Source organism: Sciurus vulgaris, assembly GCF_902686455.1.
Source record: "Sciurus vulgaris genome assembly, chromosome: 11".
NCBI lineage: Eukaryota > Metazoa > Chordata > Mammalia > Rodentia > Sciuridae > Sciurus > Sciurus vulgaris.
This window is the reverse complement of record NC_136472.1, coordinates 89,540,946-89,567,699: the sequence shown is the minus strand read 5'-3', so window position 1 is coordinate 89,567,699 and position 26,754 is coordinate 89,540,946. Positions and strand designations below refer to the sequence as shown.

The 26,754-nt window shown below is 39.5% G+C and overlaps 1 protein-coding gene across 5 annotated transcripts in view; it reads right to left on the bottom strand.

Moving 5' to 3' along the window:
* The window catches only part of FAT3 (FAT atypical cadherin 3), a 621,727-nt gene that overhangs the window by 60,524 nt on the left and 534,449 nt on the right, over nt 1-26,754 (bottom strand). For all 5 annotated transcript variants that reach the window (XM_079105519.1, XM_079105517.1, XM_079105518.1 and 2 more), the window contains 3 exons: nt 24,909-25,105; nt 23,858-24,011; nt 21,583-21,816 (listed from right to left, as the gene is read on the bottom strand). In XM_079105519.1, the coding sequence (XP_078961645.1) occupies nt 21,583-21,816; nt 23,858-24,011; nt 24,909-25,105 (585 nt within the window). The remainder of the gene's footprint in view (nt 1-21,582; nt 21,817-23,857; nt 24,012-24,908; nt 25,106-26,754) is intronic.

The following is a 26,754-nucleotide window of genomic DNA, read 5'->3' as shown; positions in this document are numbered from 1 at the left end:
ATCAGTAGACAGACAACATGCAAAAGCCATGGCACTGGATGAAGTCATAATGGAGTTTAAGGGATAAAAAGGAAATCTAAGGACTACAGGATCCTGAAGCATTCCATCAAGGAGGGGAGCAGATGTAGTCTGAAGGAACTTTCTAGCTCTGTGATTTTAAAAAATTCATGTAGTTACCAAAACACTGTCTTATCTTAACACATACTAAAGTTAAAACATATTAACCAGGAAACGTCCATCAACAACCAACAAATTAGTGAATGATGATTAGACTGAAGATAGATGTAACTGTTTTCTTTGGAGGACCTCAGCACTTCAAAATGGTACTGACCACAAATTTTCTTTAGTCATTGTGCTTTATAAGAAGGAAAATGTAACAACTTTGTAGGGGAAAAGTACCATATTATGCTAAATGCTCTTCATGAAGACAGCTGTCAGTTGTGGTCTTTTGCTATGAAAACCACCCAAAAATGTCTTTGGTGAGTTATGGAACTCTAGAATATAGAATCTTAAAGGGGAGGGCCTAGCTGTGCTTTTATTTTATTTTATATTTTATTTTTTTTTTTTTACTATTATAACAGCTCACCAAGGAGGCAGGCATTCAACAACAAGAGTTAAACATTTTACTCTCCCAACATATAATTTTTCCTTAAGCCCAAATTCCGAGAAAACTAATAAAATCATATATCTGAAGGGGATCACATATTTGCATTATGTGGCTTTAACCAAAAGGTTGACAGAGAGCTTTTTCTTGGTTCCATTCCAGAGAGTCCATTTTTCCCCCCAAATTCCATCATTTACTTTTATTCTCTTTCAAAACAACTACCCTGTGATATATAAATATCAACCTCAGATTTATTTGTGCTGGAATTTAAAACAAGAGGGCGTTCTTCTCTTGCAGTCCCTTGAAATAAAGCTCTAGAGTAGAAGTATAGGGATGCATTCTGACTGTTTTCTAGAGTGGCTATAAGATTAAATTCTTCACCAAAAATCCCTGGGGTGAACACAAGGAGGGTTGCAATGGTGACGAAGTTTGCACCTGGAAAACAATAGCCCAACCTGATGTCAGAATGGGTCATGCTCCATAGAAATTGCATTGACTGATTTGATGGTCTTGGGACACATCTCAAAGTCAAGAAGGTGCATATATGGAGACACAGCAGATATTGACATAAATACATCACAAGGTTTTAATATTACACACATTCCCTGTAGGATTGAATTCCACCCCCAGCATATGGTACATTACTCTTTTTTTTTATTCCCTTCTCCCTCTTTTTGTGTGTCAGCATTCCCATTTCACTTTGCCTGATAACCTCCAGTTCCATCCATTTACCCCCAAATGCCATAATACCATTCTTCTTTACAGGTGAGTAATATTCCATTGTGTATATGTACCACATTTTCTTTTTTTTTTTTTTTAATTAAAAATCATAAATTTACACAGGGCAATGTTGTTTGATTCATTTTGTTTTTTTTCCTCCCCCCCCACCCCTCTTTTCCCTCTATACAGTCCTTCCTTCTTCCATTCTTACTACCCTCCTTATCCCTAACCCTAACCCTAACCCTAACCCTAACGCTAACCCCTCCTACCCCCCATTACAGGTCCTCATCCGCTTATCAGCGAGATCATTCATCCTTTAGTTTTTTGAGATTGGCTTATCTCACTTAGCATGATATTCTCCAATTTCATCCATTTGCCTGCAAATGCCATACTTTTATCATTCTTCATGGCGGAGTAATATTCCATTGTATATATATATATGCCACAGTTTCTTTATCCATTCATCAACTGAAGGGCATCTAGGTTGGTTCCACAATCTGGCTATGGTGAATTGAGCAGCTATGAACATTGATGTGGCTGTATCTCTGTAGTATGCTGATTTTAAGTCCTTTGGGTATAGGCCAAGAGTGGGATAGCTGGGTCAAATGGTGGTTCCATTCCAAGATTTCTGAGGAATCTCCATACTGCTTTCCCCAGTGGCTGCACTAATTTGCAACCCCACCAGCAATGTATGAGTCTACCTTTTTCCCCACATCCTCGCCAGCACCTATTGTTACTTGTGTTCTTGATAATCGCCATTCTAATTGGGGTGAGATGGAATCTTAGGGTGGTTTTGATTTGCATTTCTCTTCTTACTAGAGATGTTGAACATTTTTTCATATATCTGTTGATTGCTTGTACATCTTCTTCTGTGAAGTGTCTGTTCATTTCCTTAGCCCATTTGTTGATTGGATTATTTGTATTCTTGGTGTAGAGTTTTTTGAGTTCTTTATAGATTCTGGAGATTAGCGCTCTATCTGAAGTATAGTGGCGAAGATATCCTCCCACTCTGTAGGCTCTCTCTTCACATTACTGATAGTTTAAAAATATGGAACGCTTCACGAATTTGCATGTCATCCTTACGCAGGGGCCATGCTAATCTTCTCTGTATCGTTCCAATTTTAGTATACGTGCTGCCGAAGCGAGCCCTGTACATTACTCTTGCCAACAAGAATGAGCAGGGATTGCCTGCAGGGTCTTTCATTTGAGCACGTGCTGGCAACTACAAAACCCATTTCACTGATCAGCCAATGGCTGATGGACTTGTTTTGTGCCACCAGCATTTTAGGCAAGCATAAAGAACAAGAAGAGAAGTCCTGTTTTCCCTAGGTTTCTTGCTCAATTTCCTTAGGGATTTTAGGAGATCTGCACCTGTATATTTCACCTATGCAGGCCCAAAGATCAGTTTATGGAGCAAGGTAATTTCTGACTCACTTTTCTGAAATAGTGTTGAATTAGAACAAGCAGGGGATTGGATTTGCACCCTGCCACTCTCTACAGGAGCAGAGCCTGAAAGGAAAGTGTGTTTAGTGGCTACCTGTGCCTCCTTTATTGGGACAAACAGCTCCAGTATAATTAAAAATATCATCACCTGTGTTCCAAGTCTGTCATTTTCCCTTCCAGACCCCTTCAGAGGCACTTGCCTGGACCCTGATGCCCTATGCAAGAGATACCCTGTTCTAGGAGCCCCCTGCTGGGGCTAGCCCTGTTGTTAGAGTGCTGCTTTACAAGGCTGACATTAATCAGTCACACAAAGACCATGGCTCCCCTCCAGGCAGATTCTGTCAATTTAAACCCAGTGATGGGTTTTCTGTTTTACCCTAGAAGAAAACTATCTCTTTTCCCCAGCAAGTTGCTAACCCACATCTCTCCATACATTTTACTTTTGACAGTATCTTTGGCATTTGCACCAGGAGGAGCTAGGAGATTTATTGTTGCCCCTTCTTCTCTGTTACAATCAGACTGACATGGAAGCAGGACCAGAATAGCAAGGGACAGGGGACGAACAAACATACAAACAACAAAAAATATGCTAAATGACACCACTTAGGATTTGCTAGTTCTCACGGAAAAAAATTGGGATAGAGTTCTGAACCGTATTAAAACCACAGTTTAGACACAATTACAATGGATTTCAGTGATTTTTAGAAATAAGGTCACAAGCATAAATGTTAATGCAGTGGCAGTACTTCTAGTGAGTCTTTGCTATGTTATCAGGAGATGGGGTGCTGCCTTTGTTCAATAAATTCAAGTCATGTCATTAAAGGGGAAACTTTCTTTCCAAAGGAGTTTGATAAATGCCATTTTTCAAATTGCCATCCTTTTACTACATATCTAGCAGAAAAGATGAACCCAAGCAGAGGACTCTCTTGCTAATTGGTCTAATGTTCCTACTTCATGTCACAATGTGTTACATTAAGGTATAACATTAATCCATCATTTGGCATTTGTGTTTTTAAGTATGTAATTCTCTTCTCCAATTTGAGCCTAATTTAATGAGGATGGAGCTACTTAGCTTCTTAAAATGCTAAAATGCCTGGCTACCAAGAGAAGTTTGACTTTCATTAGAAGAGAAGTTTTTGTGCATTAACTGTGGCAAATGGAGCAGGCAGACCTTCAGAGGATTAAAATCAAGTAAAAAGAGAATGATTAAAAACCATATCTGCTCAAAGGAAGTAATATATAGTGGAATTTTGTGGAATGGTGTTGGAGGAGAGAAATAGCACACAGACAGTCCCTGCAGGGAAAGCCGTGAAACCCTGGGATGGGGCTGCCACATCTATAATTTTTCTTCTGGAAGGCTTTGAAATGAAGTCTAGGTACCTCTCAATTTGGCCAAAGAGGAAGATGGACCTCTGGACATCGAGGTCTTGTTTTTTTCCTGCATTTTTTATTGGTATGTTATAGTTTTATATAATGACTGAATTTGTTGTTACATGCACACAATACAACAATACAATTTGACTAATATCCCTCACAAGCACGTCTCATCTCTCTTTCCTCCTCCCACTCCCTGGTCAGTTTCCTCCACTGATCTCCCTTTGATTTTCAAGAGATCCTTGTCTTCCTGCCTATCTTTTCCTTCTTCCTCTCTAGTTTCCACATGAGAGAAAACATATGACCCTTGACCTTCTGAATTTGGCACATTTCGCTTAACATGATGGTCTCTAGTTTCATCTATTTTTCTGCAAATTACATAACTTCATTTTTCCTTATGGCTGAATAAAACTTCAGAATATACGTACACCACATTTTCTTTATTCATTCATCTGTTGATGTACATCCAGGCTGGTTCCATAATTTGTCTATTAGGAATTGTGCTGCTATAAGAATGGGTATGCATGTATCACTATGGTATGAAAAAGCCAGGTTTTAAATGCTTAAAATGAAGGCAGTGTGGTTCAATCCTAAAGACAAAAGATCTTCCCTTTAGCTTATGATCTGACCAAACTACACACATATACTTGGGCAGATCATTGAACTTCAACGGGTCTTCATTGTTTAAGAGTGGCAGAGCCCAGGCAAGCTGAGATCTGAGATTATCTTCCAGCATCATAACCCATTTTCAAATTCAACAAATAGAGCTCCTTTCATTACTGTTTCTAATGGGCTACCTTTTCTACACAACTACTCATTAAGTTTCTGGACCTGAGCCTAAGTAGGCTGACATCGACAAAGGAAAAATCTGCTTTAAGCTGGATCATGATGAGCTACTGGAATCTTCTGGGTGGGAAGAAAGCTTAACACAGCATATTAATATCATTTGATTAATCTTTCAGAATCCACTTGTGTAGCTTAGATATACAAGCATAAGATTTTATGCTTCCATGAGAAATAACCCCCAGTGTTAGGATCATCTCCAAGGATCTAGCCCAATGTCAGAAAAACTCAGCTGTATATATGAGAATGTTAGAGATATTAGAATCAGCACTGAAACCAAATGACCAGAATCACCAACACAAAAAATGCACAAGATTATTTTGATCTGGCCATTATGCACTTTTTTTCTCCCTTCCTCCTGAGAAGTTTCAAAACTATCAAGAGTTATGCTGTGCTATGCTCATTTCGGTGTCTTATACTGGCACTGCTCTGACTCCCTCTCTACAGGGCCTTGTCTGTATATTCACCTCTTTGCCTTCTGTCACCTTCACAGAATCTGGCTTGTAGGTGGCATAATGCGGATAGTACTAAATTGCTATAAACTGACTTTCATAAGGACATTTGAATTTAAATAGAGTAAGTAACTGGAAAAGAAATAATTTGAAGCAATTACAACAATTTTTGTTTATTTTTATATCAATTTCACTGAGATGTCCTGATTCACATAAGACAACATGAGTACATTTCAGTGTCCACCTCAAGAATTCCAACAAATGTTTTACATTATGGAATGACCTAGGTTTACCGAATGCTCCCATCAAGATATAGTACATTCAATCACCCCCCAAGTTCCTTCATGTCCCATTAGTTAGTTCCCTGACCCCAGGCTCCAGGCCACCTACTAAACTTGTCTCTGAGTCAATAGTTTCTCCTGCCTTCTATTAATGCCTATTTATCAGTGCTCGAAATCCCATTCATATATTTAGATTCCATAGACTTTATGACCCAGGTTTGATGATTAAGTCATGCTCTTATTTAATCTATAAGGATTATCTTTTGAAGAAAAATGATAAACAAAGCTTTGGTTCTTGAATATGTCATTGTGTTCCTTTGCTAGACAGTGCTATTTCTTTTGAGAAATGGAATGTTTATGTCTTTTTCACAGGAGGTACTGGCAGTTACTCTTCTATTTAATAAAGATTTCCCAAGTGCCACCTGCTTTTACACTTTCAGCATGTAAAAGTGAGTTGGGAAAAGTGGGACCAGAGGTATCATCCCTGACTCCAGGAGCATAGTACCTTAAAGGAGTTACTTAACTAGCTAGTGTAGAGCATGCTATGTATCTTCTCCCAACTTCCCTCTCCCATGAATTAGAACACCAGGCTCTTTTGAATCTCTATCTGATGGTTTTCTTGAATATCCTGTGGAAATACTCCCATCCACAGGAGGCTCTCATTCTGTCTTACCTGGACTGTAGTAAGAGTTCTAACTGCGCACAGCACAGGAAACATCCCCTCTTGGCCAACGTTACTGCAGTGGAGCTCCTAGAACTCTAGATCCAGGCTTTCCCCAGCAGCCGAAATGGTCATTTCTGTAGCTTGATTCACTCCACCGAAACTCATATTGGACTTTAATTTTCACTATGAGATCTTAACAGATGTGACCAGGTGGGCCCTTTACAAGATAAGTAGCTCCTGAGGACTCTGCCCTTGTGAATGGATTGATCCATTCATGAATTAATGAAATAATTGTTAGTGGGTTATCTTTAGAGTGGGTCTGTTAAAGTCAGTTTGTCTGTCTCCTGTATGTGCCCCTTTTGCCATGTGATGTTCTTCCCTGCCTCGGGATACTGCACAGCCCCACTAGCAAGGATGCCTTCACCAAACATGGACCCTTGTCTCCCAGTCTCCAGAACCATGAGGTTTTTTAAGTACCCCATGTGTGGTATCCAGTTATGGCAATAGAAAATAGACTAGATAGTCACTGACTTCTTACTTCTTATAGATAGAAGCAAAAACTTTTAAAGATGGTATTCCAGTCCTTTAGATCTGGCCACAACCCATCTTTCCAGTGTCATCTCCTGTTCCCCACCCATTGTGTTATTCCAATCTAGTTATGATCAAAGACACCAGGGATTTATTTCGCCAAGCCTGTGCTCCTGCTTTGCCTTCTACTCAGAATGTTGTTGTCCCCTCATTCTCTTGTCCAAATCCTACATTCTCTTCATGGTGTCTCCTCTGGAACAGCTTCCTTAATATCTTTAGTTACTTCCTCCTCTGTAATCCCTTAATATTATTTTTGCATTATTATTAGTTGTATGTGTGTCCTTTCCCCTAATTAGTGAAGTTTTATTTTTAATTTTTACAGGCTGCATTTTGATTCATTGTACAATGGGTTACAACTTTTCGTTTCTGTGGTTGCACTTGATGTAAAGTTACACAATTTGTGTAATCATACATGTACATATGGTCATGATGTCTGTCACATTCCACCATCTTTCATAACCCCACCTCCCACCCCCATTATGTATCATCATCCACTTTATCAGGGAAAACATTTAGCCTTTGGTTTTGGGGGACTGGCTTATTTACTGGCAAATGCCATAATTTTATTCTTCTTTATGACTGAATAATATTCCATTGTGTATATATACTGCAGTTGAGGGAACTGTCTTATTCATTTTTGTCTCAAGTTTTAAGCACAGATCCTGGCACACAGAGAGTAATGAGTGTTGAATTGCAGAGGAAACAACCAAAGGACCAAAGCAAGTATACCATCATGCTAATGAACATGTATAGGGAATGCAGATATTGTACATATGCCCACTGCAAATTTATGTGTTAAAAGAATTTAAACATTGTACCTCAAAAGGGTACAATGTAGAGAAATCAGGAATATCTAAAAAGACTATATAAAACCTATGTAGATAGGTAAAATTTATTGTTAAACAGATATTTTCATTTGTGAAAAAAGCTGATAATTATTTGATTTTCTATAGTGAGAACCAGTTAAATAAATTATGGTACCTTCATTACACACACACACACAAATATATATATATATAGTGATATATATATATACACATATATGTACACACCCACAGATACACACACATATGTACAAAGGGGCACAGAGCCTGTTCATAATGAGTAAAGTAACTATTACAAAAATCATGTTTATGGAAAATAATTCTTTAATATTAATTTTGGAGAGCAGTCAAGTTTTATCAAGTTATTTTCCAAGCCAATTTAATTCTCAACATACACACCATTCAACATAATTAGAGAAAAAGACATGTATTGTATAGGCTTTTCTTCTGGGTATTTCCATTCTTCCTTTCAGTTCATCTTCAGAAAGATAGACGTTACTTTAAAAAATTACTTTTGTCAAAGATTTCATTATAAAATTATTTCAAGGAATATTTTTAAAACTGATTTTTACACTCAAATTAAGCAGTTAAAGAAAATGGGTAGCCTAAAATTCTTCTCTCATCCTTTGTGAAAGGCAAATAGAATCCCATTATAGTCAAATAGCTCAAACTGACTGCTCTTTTTTTTTTCTGCCTTTGAAATATGCCTTTGGATGATATGAAATAAAACACAAAGTTCCTATGAGTAGGTCCATAGAATTAGCAATACTTTTTAAGTTAGCAATTATTGTACTTTTAAATAGACTCTCTAATTACTTCTGTTTAAAGTACCACTTAAAAGTTGTTCACTGAGTGATGACTAAAGCTGGCATATTCCCTGGGGCAGAATACCAACTCCTGGGGTCGACAGCTCCTTGGCCTTTTGAATAGTCAAAATAAGACAGAAGGCAGCAACAGTCGCAGAGTCAAGGAGATCCTAATGACTGCACCAAAAATCTCTGGAATACTTGCCAAGTGAGTTGGAAGTAGCTCTCCAGTTAGGACTGATGACATGGTTGTGGGTTTCCATGCAAAATTAAAATGCAAGCTTCTTGTTTAAAAAATATAAAGTAGTGAACACAGTCACAAGCTGAGCATTAAAGCAAGAGCAGGCTTTTCTAAGCACAGGGCCTTGTTGGACTGCACAGGCTGCATACCCATGGGGCGGACCCTTCCCTGGGCGAGACTGTCTTCTATCATAACCTAAAAAGCTATGGCTCATCTGCAGATAAACTCTTCCAACTATCTAGAGCTTAGCACTATGTTAGGCCTGGAATAGTAAAATGTAACTAGATTAATTCTTCAATTAAGTATTGAAAACTCCACTTCATTGGTGCATAGAACTTCTGTGCTAGACAGCAACCCAACAATCATACTCAAAAGGTTCTCTATATGGGCCACTAAGTGTGACCACTGGATCAATTCATTCCTTCAGGTAATAAATACTTAAAGACTCCTGCAGCATGGCAGGCACTGGTGATGCAAAGAAGAGTGTCTCCTAAGACCTCTACCCTCCACTTACTATCATTGCTTAGGAAATAAGCCTAGAAAGAGTTGAATATGGGGAGGGGTGGCCAAGGGAAATCACCCAGAGAAGTAAACAACTGAATTGAGTCATAAAGGAAAGGTAGAAGTTGTCAGGAATACCTAAGTGGAAAATTGAGAGAAAACGGGCTTTTGTTAGGTGATGGGAATATGTGTGAAGGCATGAATGCTAAAATTGCCAAGTATCCTCATCACAGGAGGGTTAAGGGTTTGTAATTGCTAAATTTTAAGTTTAGAATGGTATGAGCCCAAACTGTCCTTTTTCAGCACTAACTACAAGTTACCAGAGCTATTATAACCAATTATAGCTGAAGTAAACTAGAAACTGGGACTAAATTGACAAATAAATTAGTCAAGAGGGAAGAAAGAAGCTCGGAAGGAACAATTTGGAGAGGGTGTGTGAATGGGAAGTGTTTTGTAATATGTGAGAAGTATTAAAGTGCTCACCAGCAGATGATGGACAACATAATTGTGCCTGTCAGGGAGACCTCACAAGGGGAAGTGACAGCATATAGCTTGTGGTAAAGCTGATAAGCACACTCCATTGAGCATCATCATGCCCTGAAGAGGCAGAAAGTCAAAGCTAGAGGTCCTTTCTGCACAAAATCCAATGAGTGGGTAATATTCTCTAACCATTCTACTCACCTTTCCCCCCACGGACTCCCTCCCACCCTGACCCCGCAGTTCTGGGGATCAAGCTCAGGGCCTCATGCATGCTTGGCAAGCACTACCACTGAGCCACATCCCCAGTCCTACAAGCCTCACCTCTTAAATCCATTCCTGCATTGCGCTGTATTGGATTAGAACTGATCCAATTGAGCAGCTCAGGGACCTGTTACCAACATGTGGCATCTACAAATTAAGTGGCATATGAAGGAGGGAGCTCATGAGAAATCACCACTGTGCCCAACTGTTAGAAATGAGAACTTCCTGCCAATGCTTGCCTAAGATACTCCTTTCTGGAAAGAATTATTGTTTCATTTGACAACCAGTGTTTTGAACCCTGCTTGGGAGAAATTGGATTTTAAAAAGTGTAATAATAGCAATAACATATAATTGCCAAATACAAAAACTCCTAAATTAAACAAGGAATCACAGTCAAACAGAAGAAAAAATGTCCAGCCCTATCTCAGACTTCCTCATTCTGATTTTAGAGATGGAGCTCTTCCCTGTTTGTGTGTTTATTTAGCTTGTTTGTTTTTTAAAGCTCCCCAGGGTATTCTGATGCACAGCCAGGGCTGATAAGTACTACCAGAGGGGAAGTGGATGTTCAGAAGGGTTGGGGAACTTATTTAAAGTCAGACAGCTAGTGAAGGATGAACTGGAATATTTAATCAGGTCTCATCCCAAAGTTACTATATGATGTCACTTCTCAAAGTGACAAGCCAATGTGACACAGAAGTGGCAGGCTGTCACAGTCCTGCCATCTAGCTGCATGCACTACAGCAGGGGTCCTAATATTGGTACAAGGTAAAGATTTCAGAGAGGGCTTAATGGAGCCCAGATCCCCTTGATATCCACTGTCCATTTAACAGATACATTGGAAGCAGCTATAACCCCTTTGATCCTCAGTTTCCCTGTCTGCAGTGAAAGTACCAAGATCTGTTCTTTTCCCAAAGTAAGATTATATGTGTAAGGTTTTCAAGTTTTCCAGAGAAAAGCTTCAAACATAGAATTATATGTATTGATATCTATAACAGACAAAAGGCTTTGACCATAATGTCCTCTAGAGAATGATTCAATGACTCATGTCTCTCCGTCTTTAGGGAGGATTATTTAACTTTCACTGACATTTTAATAGTCCTTCCACCACCTTCAAAGATTTAACACTTTGGAGAATAACAGAGCTTTGGGGAAGAAAAAAAAAAAAAAAACCCACCACATTAAATCTCTGACCTAGAGGCTCAGTGGTAACAACTTCTAAGGCATTAAGCAAAGCATAGACTATATGGTATGTAAGAGAGGCTGAAATCAGAACTGATTCTCTTGAAATCTTTTCCAGAGAAATTACTGGAGTATAGAAAAAAGTGATGGCCAAAGATGATGACATCCTTCTTTCAGATTCACCTCTGCTACTAAGTCATCCTGGGTTAAGTATCCTTCTCCCTGAGGCTCAATTTAATCCTCAGAAACAGGAAATTTGACTGGATTTTGTCTCAGGGCCTTTTCCGTGGTGATATACTAAGACTTACTAGAACTATGATTTCTGCAGGAAGTGGACCTTGTGCCCCAGAGAGTCTAAGAGAGCAGAGGAAAGGAGCAGCTGGCAACAATCACATCATCACCTGTGCCCTGCCATACCCCAGCAGCTCTGATCCCCATGGGGCTACAGGGGTCCTCCCAAAGGGTGGCCCCTGCTTCGATTGCACCGATCTGCATGGGCCACCCATGTTCCTCAGAGACGGGGGCCTGTGGAAAGACAATGACTATTCCAGAAGATTCTTAAGGACAGAATTCAGGATGCTTATGAATTTACATTAGCATAATAATTCTCTATTGTGTGGTATCAAATTATCCCAGAACTCAGCAGCACAAAGTAACGTATTTATTATTTCATGGATTCTATGGGTCACAAGTCCATACATGGCTTAGCTGGCTGTCTATAGATCAAGGTTTCTTATGAAATTGCAGGCAAACTGTGAGGGCAATGGTTTTATTTAAAGGCTTAAGTGAAGTGAGTTGGGGCTCTACTTTCAAGCTTACTTGTATAGTTGTTGGTATATCTTGATCCCCTGCCAGGTGGGCCTCTCTCAACCAGACAACACCGTGGCTGTCTTCCCCTGCAGTGAGTGACCTAACAGAGTGAAAAAGAGTGGTATGGACGGAATTGTGTCCTCTTAAATCCATATGTTGAGTATTTAATCTCCAATGAGAACGTGTCTGGAGGTAAGACTTCTAGGAGGTAATGAAGGGCATAAGGGTGGAATCCTAATGTGATAGGATGGGGCCATAAAAGAGGAGGAAAAGAGATCTCTCTCTTCCTATCCATGGGCACCTAGGAAAGGTCATGTGAGGACATAGCAAGAAGGCAGTTGTCTGTGAACTATGAAGAGAGCCCTCACCAAAACCTAGGTGATGCCGGCACACTGAATTTAGACTTCCAGATTCCAGAACTGTGAGAAAATACATTTATTTTGTTTAAGCCACCCAATCTATGCCAATTTTGTTATGGCAGCCCCAGCAGACTAATACAGAAGGCATGCCCATGGTGAGTACCAGTCTTTTTATAACCTAATCTCAAAAGTGACATCATCACTTTCACCATATTCTTTGGAAGTGTCAGTAAGTGCAGCCCATTCTCAAGAGAAAGGCATGGGTACCAGGAGGTGGGGCTCACAGAGGGTCAAGTTAGATGCAGCTACAACAGGAGGAAATAATTGACATTTTCTTTTCACTAACCTCTAACTGGATTTGGCACCACATTCAATTATCCGTATAGGCGACAAAGCACCATGGTAGGAGCAGCACCTCTGGTTTTGTAGCTGATAAAAATCACAGGTATTTTATTCTTATTCTTTGATTGCTACACATGCCTTTGCTTAAGACTACTTTGAAATATGGCAGTTACATGATGTATTATGCTTCGTCTTATTATTTCATGTATTGAAGAAGAAATTTATGTTACTATATAACTTTAGAAAATACCCAGACACATTTATTTATAACCTTTTGCATTTTGTTTCACCAGTTGTAAAACAGTATTCTGAGGGACATCTGTAGTATCACCTCTGTCAAGGTATTTATGACACAAAACTATTAAGAATCTCTAAGTAAGTGGTTCTCAAAGTGTGATCCGGGGAATAGCAGAACCACATCACCCGGAAACTAGTCTGAAATGCAAATTATCAGATCACTTTTCAGAGTCAGAAACTCTGAGGGAGAGGCCTAGTAATCTGGGTTTCAACAAATCTTCCAGATGACTGTGATGCTTGCCAGCTTCTGAGAGTCACTAGTCTAGAGCCTCTTACTCAGAGTTTGCACTTACAAACAGTTCCCAGGTGACACTGCTACTGTGGGTTCAGGGACCACATTTGAGAACTGCTGCCTTGAACGACAATATTGCTATCAGTTGGATATCTGGTCACCAACCCTCCTGAGGCCACGTTCATGTCTGTAGTCCTTCTGCTAAGTTATTGCTCAGGGCAATGTACTTAAGCCCTCAGAGTTTATTCATACATTAAGCTAACTTGTAGGGTGTTATGAGAAATGAAAATAATGTATCTAGAGCACTTGGCACAGTGCCTGGCATGGCTTAAAATCTGCAAAAGTAGATGCTGATAGCTACATTATGATTATTATCATTTAAAGTTCTTATTAACCACTGATCTTGCTTGGGAGGGAGAAGAGCCATGCAAGCATCCTGTGCCAGGATAATCATGAGATGCTGTGGGAACCCAGAGCAGGGAGATCTAACTCCAGTGGGAAAATGTGGCCTTACCAATTCAAAGAACTTTGCCATTCATGGTTGCACAAATGTCACAATGAGCTTTTGAGGTTGGCAAAGGGAAATACTGTCAATCTCACATTGTGGAAGAAGAACTTGAGGCAGAGGGATGCCAAAGACTTGTTCAGGGTCGCAAGATACTAATCATTAAGTATTTTCCACATCTGTGTAGCCTCTTGGTCAATCTGATTACTAGAAGATGTGTTCCTGACTGGCATCAGAGGATAACCCTGTGGGCTGATCCACAAGGTCCAGAGGAAGCTGGGGTGCTGTCTCAGCTTTGAATCCTAAAAGGAAGAAGTGGCAGAATATTTGCATGTCTCTTTTGTGGCACAGATGGATAGACCCAATTCCTTCCCAATTCCACAGATTGTCCCTCCTCCCTGTTCCCCACACCCTGATGCTGAAGACAGTGAATGCTTCAAAATTTACCTCTTCTGTTAGGTGTACTTCTTTGGTTTGCTTTTTAGATCCAGCATAAGGGTAGTATATTTAGCTAAGGCTTCAATAGTCTGGAGTTTCAAACAGTAAATTCTGAACATGTATATTTTTTTTCATGATATCAGAACGATGATGATGGATGAGTTAAAATTAAACCCTGTCACAGGGAGTTGAAAGTTTACATTGGTCATTCAATATCCAGACCTAAAGCACAATATCCAGAGCTCCAGGTGCAGACTAGCGAGCATCTCTTATTCTTACAGCTTGCTCTGAGCAGCACTTTCTCAGACTCTGTCCCAGGAAGATGCAGGAACTGTAAACCCAGGGCACTTAATGTAATTTTCCATTAGAGTTCCAGCATCTCATTTTCAACACTTTCCTGTGGACTCATCTCACCTCTACATTTTTTCTCTTCATGACTCTCAAAACGTGGCAGACTTAGAAAAGGCTAGGATGAGTTGAAAGAGGCAGGGAAATCACTGTAAAGTTTCATTTAAGGTGGTTTTGTAAAGAGTTTTGCTTCTAACAACATTCAGTGATGACTTTCGTGCACATTCCTCTCATTTAAGTGCTTTCTTCCTCCTTCATGAGGAGTTGTGGATCTGGAGCAATTGGTGCACCAAGACCCTGGGCCAGCTCACCATGTCCTCTGACAAGATCCATGCTTTGGAAAAACAAGTTCATTTCATCTTTTGCCTACACCACTAGAGCCCAGCACAAGGACCATGATACCACTTGCCTCATGAAATATTTGGTGCATGAATTTCAATGTGGTCAGAAAACTTAGGTGATTATAGTAGATGTCAGCCTAGAATGGAGGATCCAAGGACAGCAAAGACACATGCTCAGATCAAAACAGAAAAGTTCTGTCAAGAGGGTAGTTTTATTGGTCTTTTTCCTGTTATCTGTTAATAGGAGAATCTAACTTTAGGGGAAATGCATCATTCTGGAAGACTCAGGATTTTTCTTATTTTCTGTTAATGCATTTCATTCTATGTCCATGTGACTTGAGCCCACAGGGAAGGAGGCATTTCCCTTCCTCAGGTCTGTTGCCTTCCTCTTACATCTCCCCTCACCCCTGGAACACTCCCTGCACCCCAGCAGCCAGTGCAGCTGCTGCTCTGCTGGCTGGAGGTGGTAGAACCACTGACTGTATGCAGTTGACCAAGGGCAGATGTCTGTTCCTATAGGATTTTCCTTTGCATCTCCCTTTTAGTCTCTTCTTTAGGTTTCGGTTGTTTCCCTTCTGCTCTCCCTTTCCTATCCTTTCTAAGGCCAAATTGTTCTTCCCTATTGCTGAGGCTTATACTCCCTCTCTATATGAGCAATATAATTTTCTCCTTGTCTTTGCCACCTACCAGTTGCTCTTTTCTGCTCTATCATGGCAGACACAATTCATTCTTCCTGCTCCCTGGACCACAATCTCCCAAGAACTCCTCTAAGTCTCCCAGCTTCCTATGCAGCTGGGTCAGGCTCTGTGACCATTTCTGGTCATTTGGGTCTCTCCCACGGTGAGACAGCTGAGAGCTGGCATGCTTTCTTCACCCCTCCTGTTCCCTATTGTGGTGACCTTGGAGGATAAAGGTCAAGAAGGTGGTGGTAACAAGATGGACTGCCAGAATTCTGAGTCACTGGATGTATTCCTGCCAACCCATCCTTCACACTGCCAAGAATTAGACTGTTTCTGTGCTAAGCCACTAAGTCTTTAAAATTCACCTCAGTCAAACTAAGCCTATCCTGACTAAATACAGTCCTCATCTCTCCCTCGCTCTCTCTCACCACTCCATCTTTCTACTCTTTGTCTATTCCAACTTCAAGCCTCAACTCTTAAGACTCAACTTAAATGTAATACCACTTCCCGAGATGTCTCTGTTGAAAATTCATTGTTCATATTTTAATGTCATTATGCGCACTTGTGTTAGACTAATCCTTACCACATTAGTACCTTACAGATGCAATTTTTCAACAACACTTTTACATTTTCCTCGGCATGTTCATTTGTGCATGCCTATGTCCCATGATGACCATAAGACCCCCTATTCTTTCATGGTTAACAAACTTCTCCTAATTCCTGACTTCTTTCTGGAGGTCCACACTATAACTGCCAATGCGTAACCAAGTTTCCATCTTTCTGTCTATACCAGACCACCTGTGCTATTTATGTTCATGCAGGACCTTTTTCTGGTGCCCACAGTTGAAACCCTGACCAGTCTCTCTACCTTGCTATCGGCCAGTCAGTTGCCAAAATCTGCAGATTTCCCCTTTGAAATATCAATCTGGCTTTTCTCTGATCCTTTTATTTTATAAGTACTTAAGCCAGTGCTGTCTTTTGGCCCTTGTGGTCTTTTTCAATAACCTCCTAGGAGCTTTCCCCATGTTCTAGGTTTGCCTGTTCCAATCCACTTTGGAATCTCTTATACTGGTAGCATTCCCAAAACCCAGGTTTGTTTGTTTTCTAGAAAGTGCTTGGCAGTTCTTTTCCACTGATTGACTTAAATACATTTTTCCCATCTCATCTCTCTCTCTCACCTGTCCTGGACAACATGGTGTTTCCCAAATATTTAGTTGGACCCACACTGTGCCTACTTTGTGACTTTATCTTCATGGTTTTTCTTTCACTCCTGAATGCCTTCCACCTTGGACTGCTGACATCCCATTTATTGTGGGAGCTTTGTCCGTTACTGAGAGCATGTTCCTGATTATCACCTTTACCTCTGTGTACAACTTAGGCCTGCTGCTGCACATTCTTATGTCTGAGAGTCTTGCTGTTCCTTCTGTGGTGCTTACTACCTAGCTTCTCATTTAATATTTATTCAGTTGAATGGAAAATAACTGTAACTCATGTTCTGATCTTCTAAGTTCCTATGAAATATCTGAAAGATATTCTAAACCTTGCAGGGAATATTTTACCGGAAAGGAGGGAGTTGTTTATTATAATATTTTCTTACTTTCTGTCCCTTATCCATGAGGGGAAAAATATGTTCATGTCTCAAATATTCCAAAATTGACCTCTTAATAAGTTATGGACAATAGCATATTTTCCCAGCACAAATTTACATTTTCTTTAAATGTCATTTTGCCTAAAATTGTCACAGAATTTTTTCACTGATCCACTACATATTTCTTTTGCTAATTAAAAAAATCTCTAAAAATGGGGAACCTGGGAGCAAATTCTACGTTTAAGAGGTCAACTGAGCCACAGGACATTAGTACCAAAGAGGTAAGGTAGCAAAAGTTCTTCTCATCTTTATTAAAAGGATTAAATTTTTATAAATGTTGGGTCATGAAATTGTATCTTAGTTTATGGGTTTGAAGATATGTTCATTTTACAGGAAAACTAAGAACTTAATACATATCTTAAAATCTAGACAGTTGCCATGTCATTTCTTAGAACTCATAAAATGGGTGTTAAAATTATCTTGTCTTCCTCTGTTTCTTTTATTTTACTCCTGACCTAGGCAGTTACTCTAACATTGATGTTGGTTCATTATGAATAATTCATAGGAAAGAGTTGTTTGGCTAAAAGCAATAATATACTTTAAAATTAGAAAGTCAGCTTAGGTGGATTTAACATCTCATGGTAAGAGCTTTGAACTAATGAAGTTATGGAATCACATTTCAGATGCATTATATCTTTGTTTATTCTCTGCAAGTTATAGTAACCTCATATATAACGTAGTCAAATGCCAGCTATCTTGGTCCATTTGGACTGCTATAACAAAATATCATAAACTGGGTAATTTTTAAACACAAGATATTTATTGCTTGTGCTGTAGAGGGTGGGAATTCCAAGGTCAAGTAATTAGCAGGCTTAGTGTCTGGTGAGGGCTCATTCCTCATAGATGGTGCCTTCTATGTGACCTCATATGGTGAGATGGGCAACAAACTTCTCAAGCCTCTTTTATAAGGGCATTAATTCCATTTGGCTCTACTTTTATGACCTAACTACCTCCCAAAGACTGCATCCTTAATACCATTTGGTGAGGGCTATATTTCAACATACAAATTTTTTTCTTTTTGGGTATTGGGGATTGAATCCCAGGGGCGTTTGACCACTGGGTCACATCCCCAGCCCACATTTTAATTTTTTTTTTATTTTTGAGACAGTCTCGCTAAGTTGTTTAGGGTCTTGCTAAGTTGCCAAGGCTGGCTTTGAACTTGTGATCCTCCTGCTTCAGCCTCCTCAGTTGCTGGGATTATAGGCATGTGCCACCATGCATAGCCACCATTCAAATTTTTGAAGGATGCAAACATTCAGATTGCAGCATTGGTAAAATATTTTTCTACTTGGTAAAGGAGTGGGCATTACAAAAGAAGTTCCATGAACCAAGCAGCTCTGCCATTTACACAAATGAAGTCAATATTTTCCAAAACTAATTAGGCAACTTGAAAGAATCTCAAGAGAAAAAGGCTACGAAATGTGTGATTTCACTTAAATAACATTTCTGAAATAAGAAAATTGTAGATATGAAAATTAGTGATTGCTAAAAGGTAGGGGTTGGGAAGGAGGTTCAGGAAGGAGGTGGGTGTGGCTACAAAGGGACAGCATGAAGGAGTCTCCTGAGAATGTGGTGGTGGTGGTGGTTATCAAGCTGCAGAATTGATAAAAATGCTTAAAAACACTTGTGGAAATGTGCTAGAATCTGAACAAGCTCTGTGGATGTACTTATGTGAATTTCCTGGTTTTGATAATGTACTACAGTTAGGAAAGATGTTACTATGGGTGAAGGACTGAGGGGAAAGGGGTCCTTGGCCTCTTGCAATTTTTATTGCAACTTCTTATGGACTATAATTATTTTAAAATAAAACTTTTTTGAAAAATCAGAAATTTTCTTGTCACTTTAGAAAAGGGTTTGCAAGTGAGGTCATGTGGTACCACAAATAAGCCAAGTGGCTGGAGATGGGAAAGAGACCTGTGGTGGAGATCAAGGAGGCAGATGCTATTTATTAAACCATTGTGAGAACTGTGCCCCTAAAATGGCAGGGCCTTCTAAGTATTATCATTTTTATAAAATGCCACAAATCTAAATTTCTAATAAAAATGTGACTTTCAAATAATGACAACTAATTTGAACCCTTTTGAATACTGTGTGTGTGGTGCTAAAGGTTCAGAGGGCTATATTCAGTCTAATGGCCATTTTGTCTGAACTCAGCTTCCAGTCAGAGGTTTAGTTTGACCCCCAAATGAATTTGGCACTCAACAACTTGATAATCTTTGCACATAGCTTCTACTAGCCTGTGATCCCTTGTGAAAGACAGAGAAATGGTTATTACTCTTGAGTTACAAGTGTTCTGCTCAGGCTACTAATGACAAAGTCATAAGCCATGAGTCAATGACACACAGGAATTCTAGATAATGTAGGCATTATTTTGATGGCAGCTCAGGCTGATGTTATTGCTGCTGAAATCCCTTGCAAGCTCCAACCCAGACTTCCCAGCCACTTCCTCAGCCTGGGACTCAACAAGAGCTAAGTGTGTGTTTCTTGATGTGTTATGTGCTCTTTCCCAGCTATCTTAGTACTTTTACATTTTGAAACTAAATGAGATTGACAAAAACTGAGAAAATAAGCGCAAATCTCATATCTTCCACTAAACTTTTTCCTGAGACTGACAGGATCATGAACTGACTTTGTATGCAGGTATTAGCAGCACCCATGACCTCTGCCTCCATTTGAAGCTGTGCACATAAACCTTTTACCCATAATGCCAAATGAGCAGGCGGAGGTGTAGTGAAGTCCTCATCCTGGTTTCCGTCCCTTTAAAGTCTTTTTCTTCTCTGTCCTACTGAATGATCTGAGCCTAGACATTTCTTCCACCCCAGCTCCCAACCTGGCCAGCTGACTCTGAAGTAGTGAAAGGAGGACGTATTTAACTATATATTCTTCACCACGACTTGTAAAACAGCTCCAAGTGCCAAACTGTGCATCTGTCCCCCTCCATCTTGTCCTTGCACTGTCGGAAGCATCATGTGCACCCATCAGACTTCATGTCCAGTCTATTGCAACTTGAGTACAATTGATTCCTTTGTGAATGGAATGAATATAAAAATTCCATTTTTCAGCTTTTAAAATTTCATCTAACTACACATTCTCAACATAAAATTTAAAATGATTAAAAGATTCATTTGCATTCTGTCTTCTTTTCCCTAAAAGTCTGCTAATAAGAGTCCAGAGAATGCTTTCTAAATCTTCTTTTAAAAAGAGTATTTGTAGGTACTACACAATTACATACCAATAAAAGAGCCTTTTCCTATTTATTTGTCATTTGTTTAAAACAATATGCATACCCTTAAAGGATCGGTTCTCAGCTCAGAAATTATGCTAATGTGGTAAAAGCAATAATTCAGTGTAGCCAACTAATTTCTCTAAGGGGAAATATGCAGAGATACTGGGCACTACGTTTGTTTTCAACTAATTATCATGTATTTACTTTTACATTAGTCCAATAATTTTTATTTCAATTCAAAATTAAGCAATAAGACACTGAATTATATAAAGGTCTATTTAGCATAGCAGACCCACCCCATCATTTTCTAGTCCTCTGATTTACAGCTCTTAAAATGCACAACCAAGAGGCTTCCGTATGCCCTTTTGTATTTATATTCCATCATGTAGTCACCTCAATAACTTATGCATTCTCAGAAGGTCTATCTAGCAATTAACTCCAGTCTTTTCTAACTCATCATCTCATTATGTAAAGTGGATTTGAACACAAACTTTATTAGCAACTTTCAGTTCTAATTCTTCCTTATGTCCCCATCCCCCACTCAGCCTAGCAATGTCAGTTTATAAGTCACAAAAAATACTCTGGAAAATGGCAGTTTAAAAAAAGTCTACATTGGACTGGCAGCACATTTAGTAATTGGTCTTTGCACTATGGGGCACTACAATAAATCTAGATTGTCATATTTCAGCTGAAGCATGTGATGCAATTCTTCATGGAAATGGAAATGAATTCTCCCTGCCACACAACACAGCATTTTAACTATGTTAAGGAAGAACAGGCAAGTAAGAAAGCTATTATTTTTATTCAAAAGGTTTAAAAAAAAAACTCAACCAGAATACTTTGTTAAAAGCTAAAGGAATTCATCATATCTCCTCTTCAAACCCTAGGAAAAGAGGTAGGGCAACTTATAGAGTTTACCATGCATAAGTTGTACACCTACTGAAGAGCTCAAGTATGGTTGAATGCCCACGTTTTTGTGGTAGGGAACCAAGGAGGCTGAGGAAAGTTCTCATAAAACTAAAGGGAAAGCCATCCCTGGAGAGAATGTGTCCAGCAAGTGAACAGAGAGATGCCTGGCCAGAGCAACTGACTTACCAATGTCGGGGTCTACAGCTTGCACTCTTGTCAACAGAGCCTTGGTGGCTGTGTTCTCATAGACACAGGTGTTATAGTGGTCAGAAGAAAACAGAGGGGGATTGTCATTCACATCTTCCAAGATCAGGTGGATGTTGGACTGGCAGAATCTGCCACCCCCATCGGTGGCCCTGGCGATGAGGTTGTACACTGGGACCCTCTCCCGGTCCAATAGAGATGAGGTTTTTAACTCACCTGTGAAAAGAAATGGCAGTATGGTTGATGTGGCTTTTAAAAAAATATCTTACTTTGAAAAGTAGAGAATCAATCATATAAAGAATTTTAAATACAAGAAGGACCAAGGACATTTGGCTCAAGTTCTCCATTTTTCAAAGAAAAAAAAAAAATAGATCAAATTCACTTTATTTTAGGCACCAGGGGAAAATTATAGAATTCTGGATGCAACAACAAACCAATTGTATAACCCTCAAGTTAATTAATCCCTTTTTAAAACATGGTTATCAGAGGTTCTTTCTTTTGGCTACATGGAGAAGCTCAGTAGAAAAGCACAGAACATTGACTGATATCTCTAGTTGTCTGATGGTGAGTAATGTCAATAACCCATAGATTCAGAAGGGCAACCTCTTTTCTTCCAGATGTTCATTTTTTACAAGGTAATCAAAACAGGCTGGCTTTAACAGAGCAGAGTTTTGAAGGACCACAACTATTCTGTGATGTGGGAGGGTCTGTGGTTGCTGGGGGAGGTATCAGGCTGAGAAGCTCTACAGCAGCAACCATTTGGAAGCTGACTTGGAGATGTGGTGCATCTGCTTTTACCACTGAAAAAGCTGTGTAGGAGCTGGTCAGCATCCCTCATGGAGAATGTTTATTGTTTAAGTTTCAATAGAAAATGATAACAGACACAGTGACAAACTTGAATGTAAACTGGTGAAAGCATGACTTGCGAATTATTATTACTCTCAAATAAAACTGGTAGACATATGAACTAAGCCACCAGTGTTTATAAGGCAGTTCTTCCTATGGCTTCCCTCATGCAGCCAGCTAGTTCTCAAACATGGCTTGGATCATTTCCCTCTCCTATTCAAAAAGTCCCAGTGGCTCTTCAGTGGGACATTACAGACCCTCCATGATCCAGATAAACATTGTTTTTACTGCCACTTTTGTGTACAACATTCTCTGGGTATGCTGTACTCTCTGTTTATGCTGTCCCTGTTAACCTGAAATGTCCTGCTTTAGGTCCTAGAACCTTGACTCAATTCAAATTCTGATCTTTCCTTAAAACAGTTCCTTCTCATCTCCATATTGGCTACTTCTTTCAATGTGCCAGATGTAGTTCCTTTATATTTCTCATGATCATACCTTTCATTAGGGTTTACTTCTCTGTCTTTCCTACTAGAAGACAAAATCCCTTGAGCCTGGTTTGTCTTCTTTTTCTTGGAGTCTACTACACAAGTCCCACAAAGTATTTTATGTTCACTAGCCACTAGTGGGAGCGGGTCAACAAGGAGCCACTACCTTTTTGAATAATTATCATGGGGTCCAAATAGCTAACCTAGTATATGACCAGGCAGACAAGTCAGTTCTTCCACAATGGACCTTGGGAGTGGGTCAAGGTGGAGCCACTACCTTTTTGAAAACTAGTCCTTGTTCACTAGGAGCAACCCAACACTGGCAAAATGCAAGCTATTCAGTCTTTACAGTATATTTAAAAATTACCATTGGATGAACCATCCAATTCATAATTTGCTTCTATAGAAAATAACTTTTCCCTTAGCTCTGGCTTTCAATGTTGGCAATTGCCCTCAGTTTACATAACTTTTTACCTTATAAATTTCACCTAAATACACGCGTAGTTTTGGAGAAACTAGGCAGGAATGTTTAATAAAAGTCTGACAACCTGTGTTAATAAGAATCAGGAAGGCATCCAAGAGGGAATTCAAAATGAAGAAACTCTCCTTACTGTGCATTACTCTTCAGTCTGCATGGCACCTACACTGGAAATGTGACTCCACTTAACTCACAGGTATGAAAAAAAAATAGAGATGCGATAAATATAGGTAAAGTACAGGCAAGTTTTATGAACCAAATAAAGTCTGAGTGGTCCAGAACATGCATATTTGGATGCCATGTCCTCCCATTTTTTCTTACAGTCCTAGATGATGAGCATCCTACCAAGATTCTAGGATACTATCCACCAGTGACAAGACTACATGAGAGTTTAGCTTCTCTCATGGACAAGCAATGGCATTTACCCAAAGAATAGATTTCGCCTTACCACTTTCTGGATCTAGAAAAAATTCATTGCTTCCGGATCCATAGAGTGAGTATCGTATATCTCCATTTGATCCAATGTCAGCATCCTTGGCACTGACCTTCAGGATGATTTTATTTGATGGAATATCTTCAGGAAATAATGCTGTATATGCAGACTGGGGCAAAGGTAAATAAGAGTGATCAAGTCATTAGTATTAGTGGGATGATTGCGATATTAGCATTATACATGATTTGTTTAAAATTTCACTTTTTAAATGTTCTACTGGCTTTATTGCTCATCCATAGTTTTCTTTCTCTTTTTTTAAATGAATGCCTTGTGGATATATATAATGGTGAGATTCACTGTGGTATATTCATATATGCACAAAGGAAAGTTAGGTCAGTACTTGGGATTCTTTTCAGCTCTTTAAAGTGTCACTACTAACACTTGGAATGAGAGATTAAATCTGTGTATACCACTTTCCTAAGCTACAGAATACCAATATTGTCTCCTGGTCCACAAGGTAAGAAAAACTATAAATTGTGATTTATTATCAGTAAGAATGGAAATGAAATCTAGGACTAGCATCCTGTGTTGACATCATGTTTTGTACAGTAGTGGAAAAAGTGCTTGATAGGCAGCCTGAGAATTTGTGTGCATCATTGCCACTAACCAGCTATAAAAAGTTACACAACCAGGTAGCCAACTGGGGAGAGCAGTCCATTTTTCTTTCATGATACTAGTGATTTAGACAGAAGTTTTAAGGTTCTTTATGAATGACTTAAAAATCACTTAATTTTAAGACTTCCTATTTTATTTTTGCTGCATTTTTCAGGGGAGAGGGAGCAAAATTTGATAATTCAATACTTGGTTTTACTATCTATATTGTCTTCATGTTTAGAACATTTTATCCTTGCCTCTACCTCCTACTCTCTTATGTCCAATTGGAGCTCTTAATCAACTGGAGGTAAGAGCAGAAGGTAGCCTGGCCTTAATAAGAAAAGTGAAATGGGTTTTGATTTAATTTTAGAGATGCAGAGTAAACAGCAGAGCTTTAACCCCCAAATCTCACCTGATCACACACTGGGCTGTTGTCATTTACATCACTGACAGTCACTTCCACCATGGCCTGTGTGACAAAAAGCCCATCGGTGGCAGTGATATTGAGAAAGTAAATGTCCTGTTCTTCTCTATCTAAAGGTCTCTTCACATATACCTTCCACTCACTTTGCACCAGGCCCAGGGCAAACCTTCCTCTGGGGTTTCCTCCTGCAAGGAAGAAAGAGCTTCTGAAGATGATCAATGAAATGCCTGGATCTGCCCCACCACGAGAGGCTGCATGGGTTCATCCAGCTGCCCCTTAAACCAGCATTCATGTACTGAAACAGAATAATACTACTCTGGATTCCCTTACAACAAAGCATGATATTTATATGCTTGGCTTATATGGAAAGAAAAGCAGCAACTTTTTCAAGAGAATAAAATCCACTCAGAAAAATTGGAGATGATCTCTTGTTTAGTTTCCCTAAAGGACAATCAAATTCAAACTGTGACAATCAATCGTCTTCTCGGGATGATACAATTGTCTCTCCACTTGGTCTCAAGAGAGGATGTAGTACACTATAGCTCTTGTTACCAAGACAATTTCATTAGCTGTTGATTATGCAATCAAGAAAAGGCAGTCAGTTCTATTAAGGAATCTTTTAATGAAGGCTTTATCATGCAGCTGTGCTCTGCTCATAAGAACTGGAGTTTGGGGAGAAAAGTTTACACGACGGAGAAGGACCCATTAGTATTAAATAGCCCTAACAAGGGGTCATTTAAAGAGCAGTTCAAAGATAAGGACTGCAATTAGATCAAATTTATCAGAGTGAAGCTGGTGAACGTGGAAGAAAAATAGAAGAGACGAAGTGGAACAGCGTTTTATGACGCCGAAACACTGACAGTGGTCCCAGTCATTTTACTTTTCCACTTCATTAAACTACACGGAGAGAAAGTAGTGCAGCACAAGGTAGGAAAAGGGAAGAAAACTACCTTGACCTTCTAATCCCTAAGAGGGAAATATTGCCAATTCAAACGCTGAAAAAGATTGGGCTGAAGACAACTGGCAAGAAGTCCAGGGGTCCAGGGTCGAGTTGGAGTATCACTATCTCATCTAATGCAGTGTTGCATAACTATTTATCACCTACTGGGCCTCTGTTCGAGGCAGCAGAGCTACAGCTGTGGGCAAAACCAGCAAAAAATCCTGCTTTGGTGGTAAGCTCACATTCTAGAGGGGAAGGTCGATAATAATTAAAATAATTAATTAGGAGGTCATAAGGCTGAATTCTTATAAGCAAAACCAAAGCACAGCTCAATGAAAATGGTAAAATGAAACTTAAACTTTGCCATAAAGAAACTGCCAACTAATCTCTACCAGGGATTTTTAAGGTTATGATTCCATTTTACCCAAATATTTTCTGTCTTGCCTACATGAACATCGTATGAATAAGTTTTTCCTTAATGCCCCTTTGGTGAAATTCTGAACAGTATGCAGTCTGGAGTTGCCCAGTTCATGAATTGCTGTTGACTCAAATAGACTCTTTAAAATTTTAATGTGCCTAAATTTATTCTTTAACATGATAAATAAATAAGGAACACATACTGTAAGCTGGCTGCTTCTTCCCTGCAAGAATAAAGCCATCTCACCTTCTTAAAAAAGCACAGGGCAAACATCATGGCCCTATAGATGACTGAGCAGGAAGGAGTGAAATTGCGAGCACTTGGCTGCACTCTTGACTATAAGGCACAGGGAGGTAGTCAGTCCCAGGGCCTCAGCACGGTGGGGCAATAACAGGAAAAACAGAACCAAATTGTCCAAATAGTGCAGAAAAGGTGAGAGCTGCACATTCCTCTGGGGCAGAGATTTTCAGTGTCTG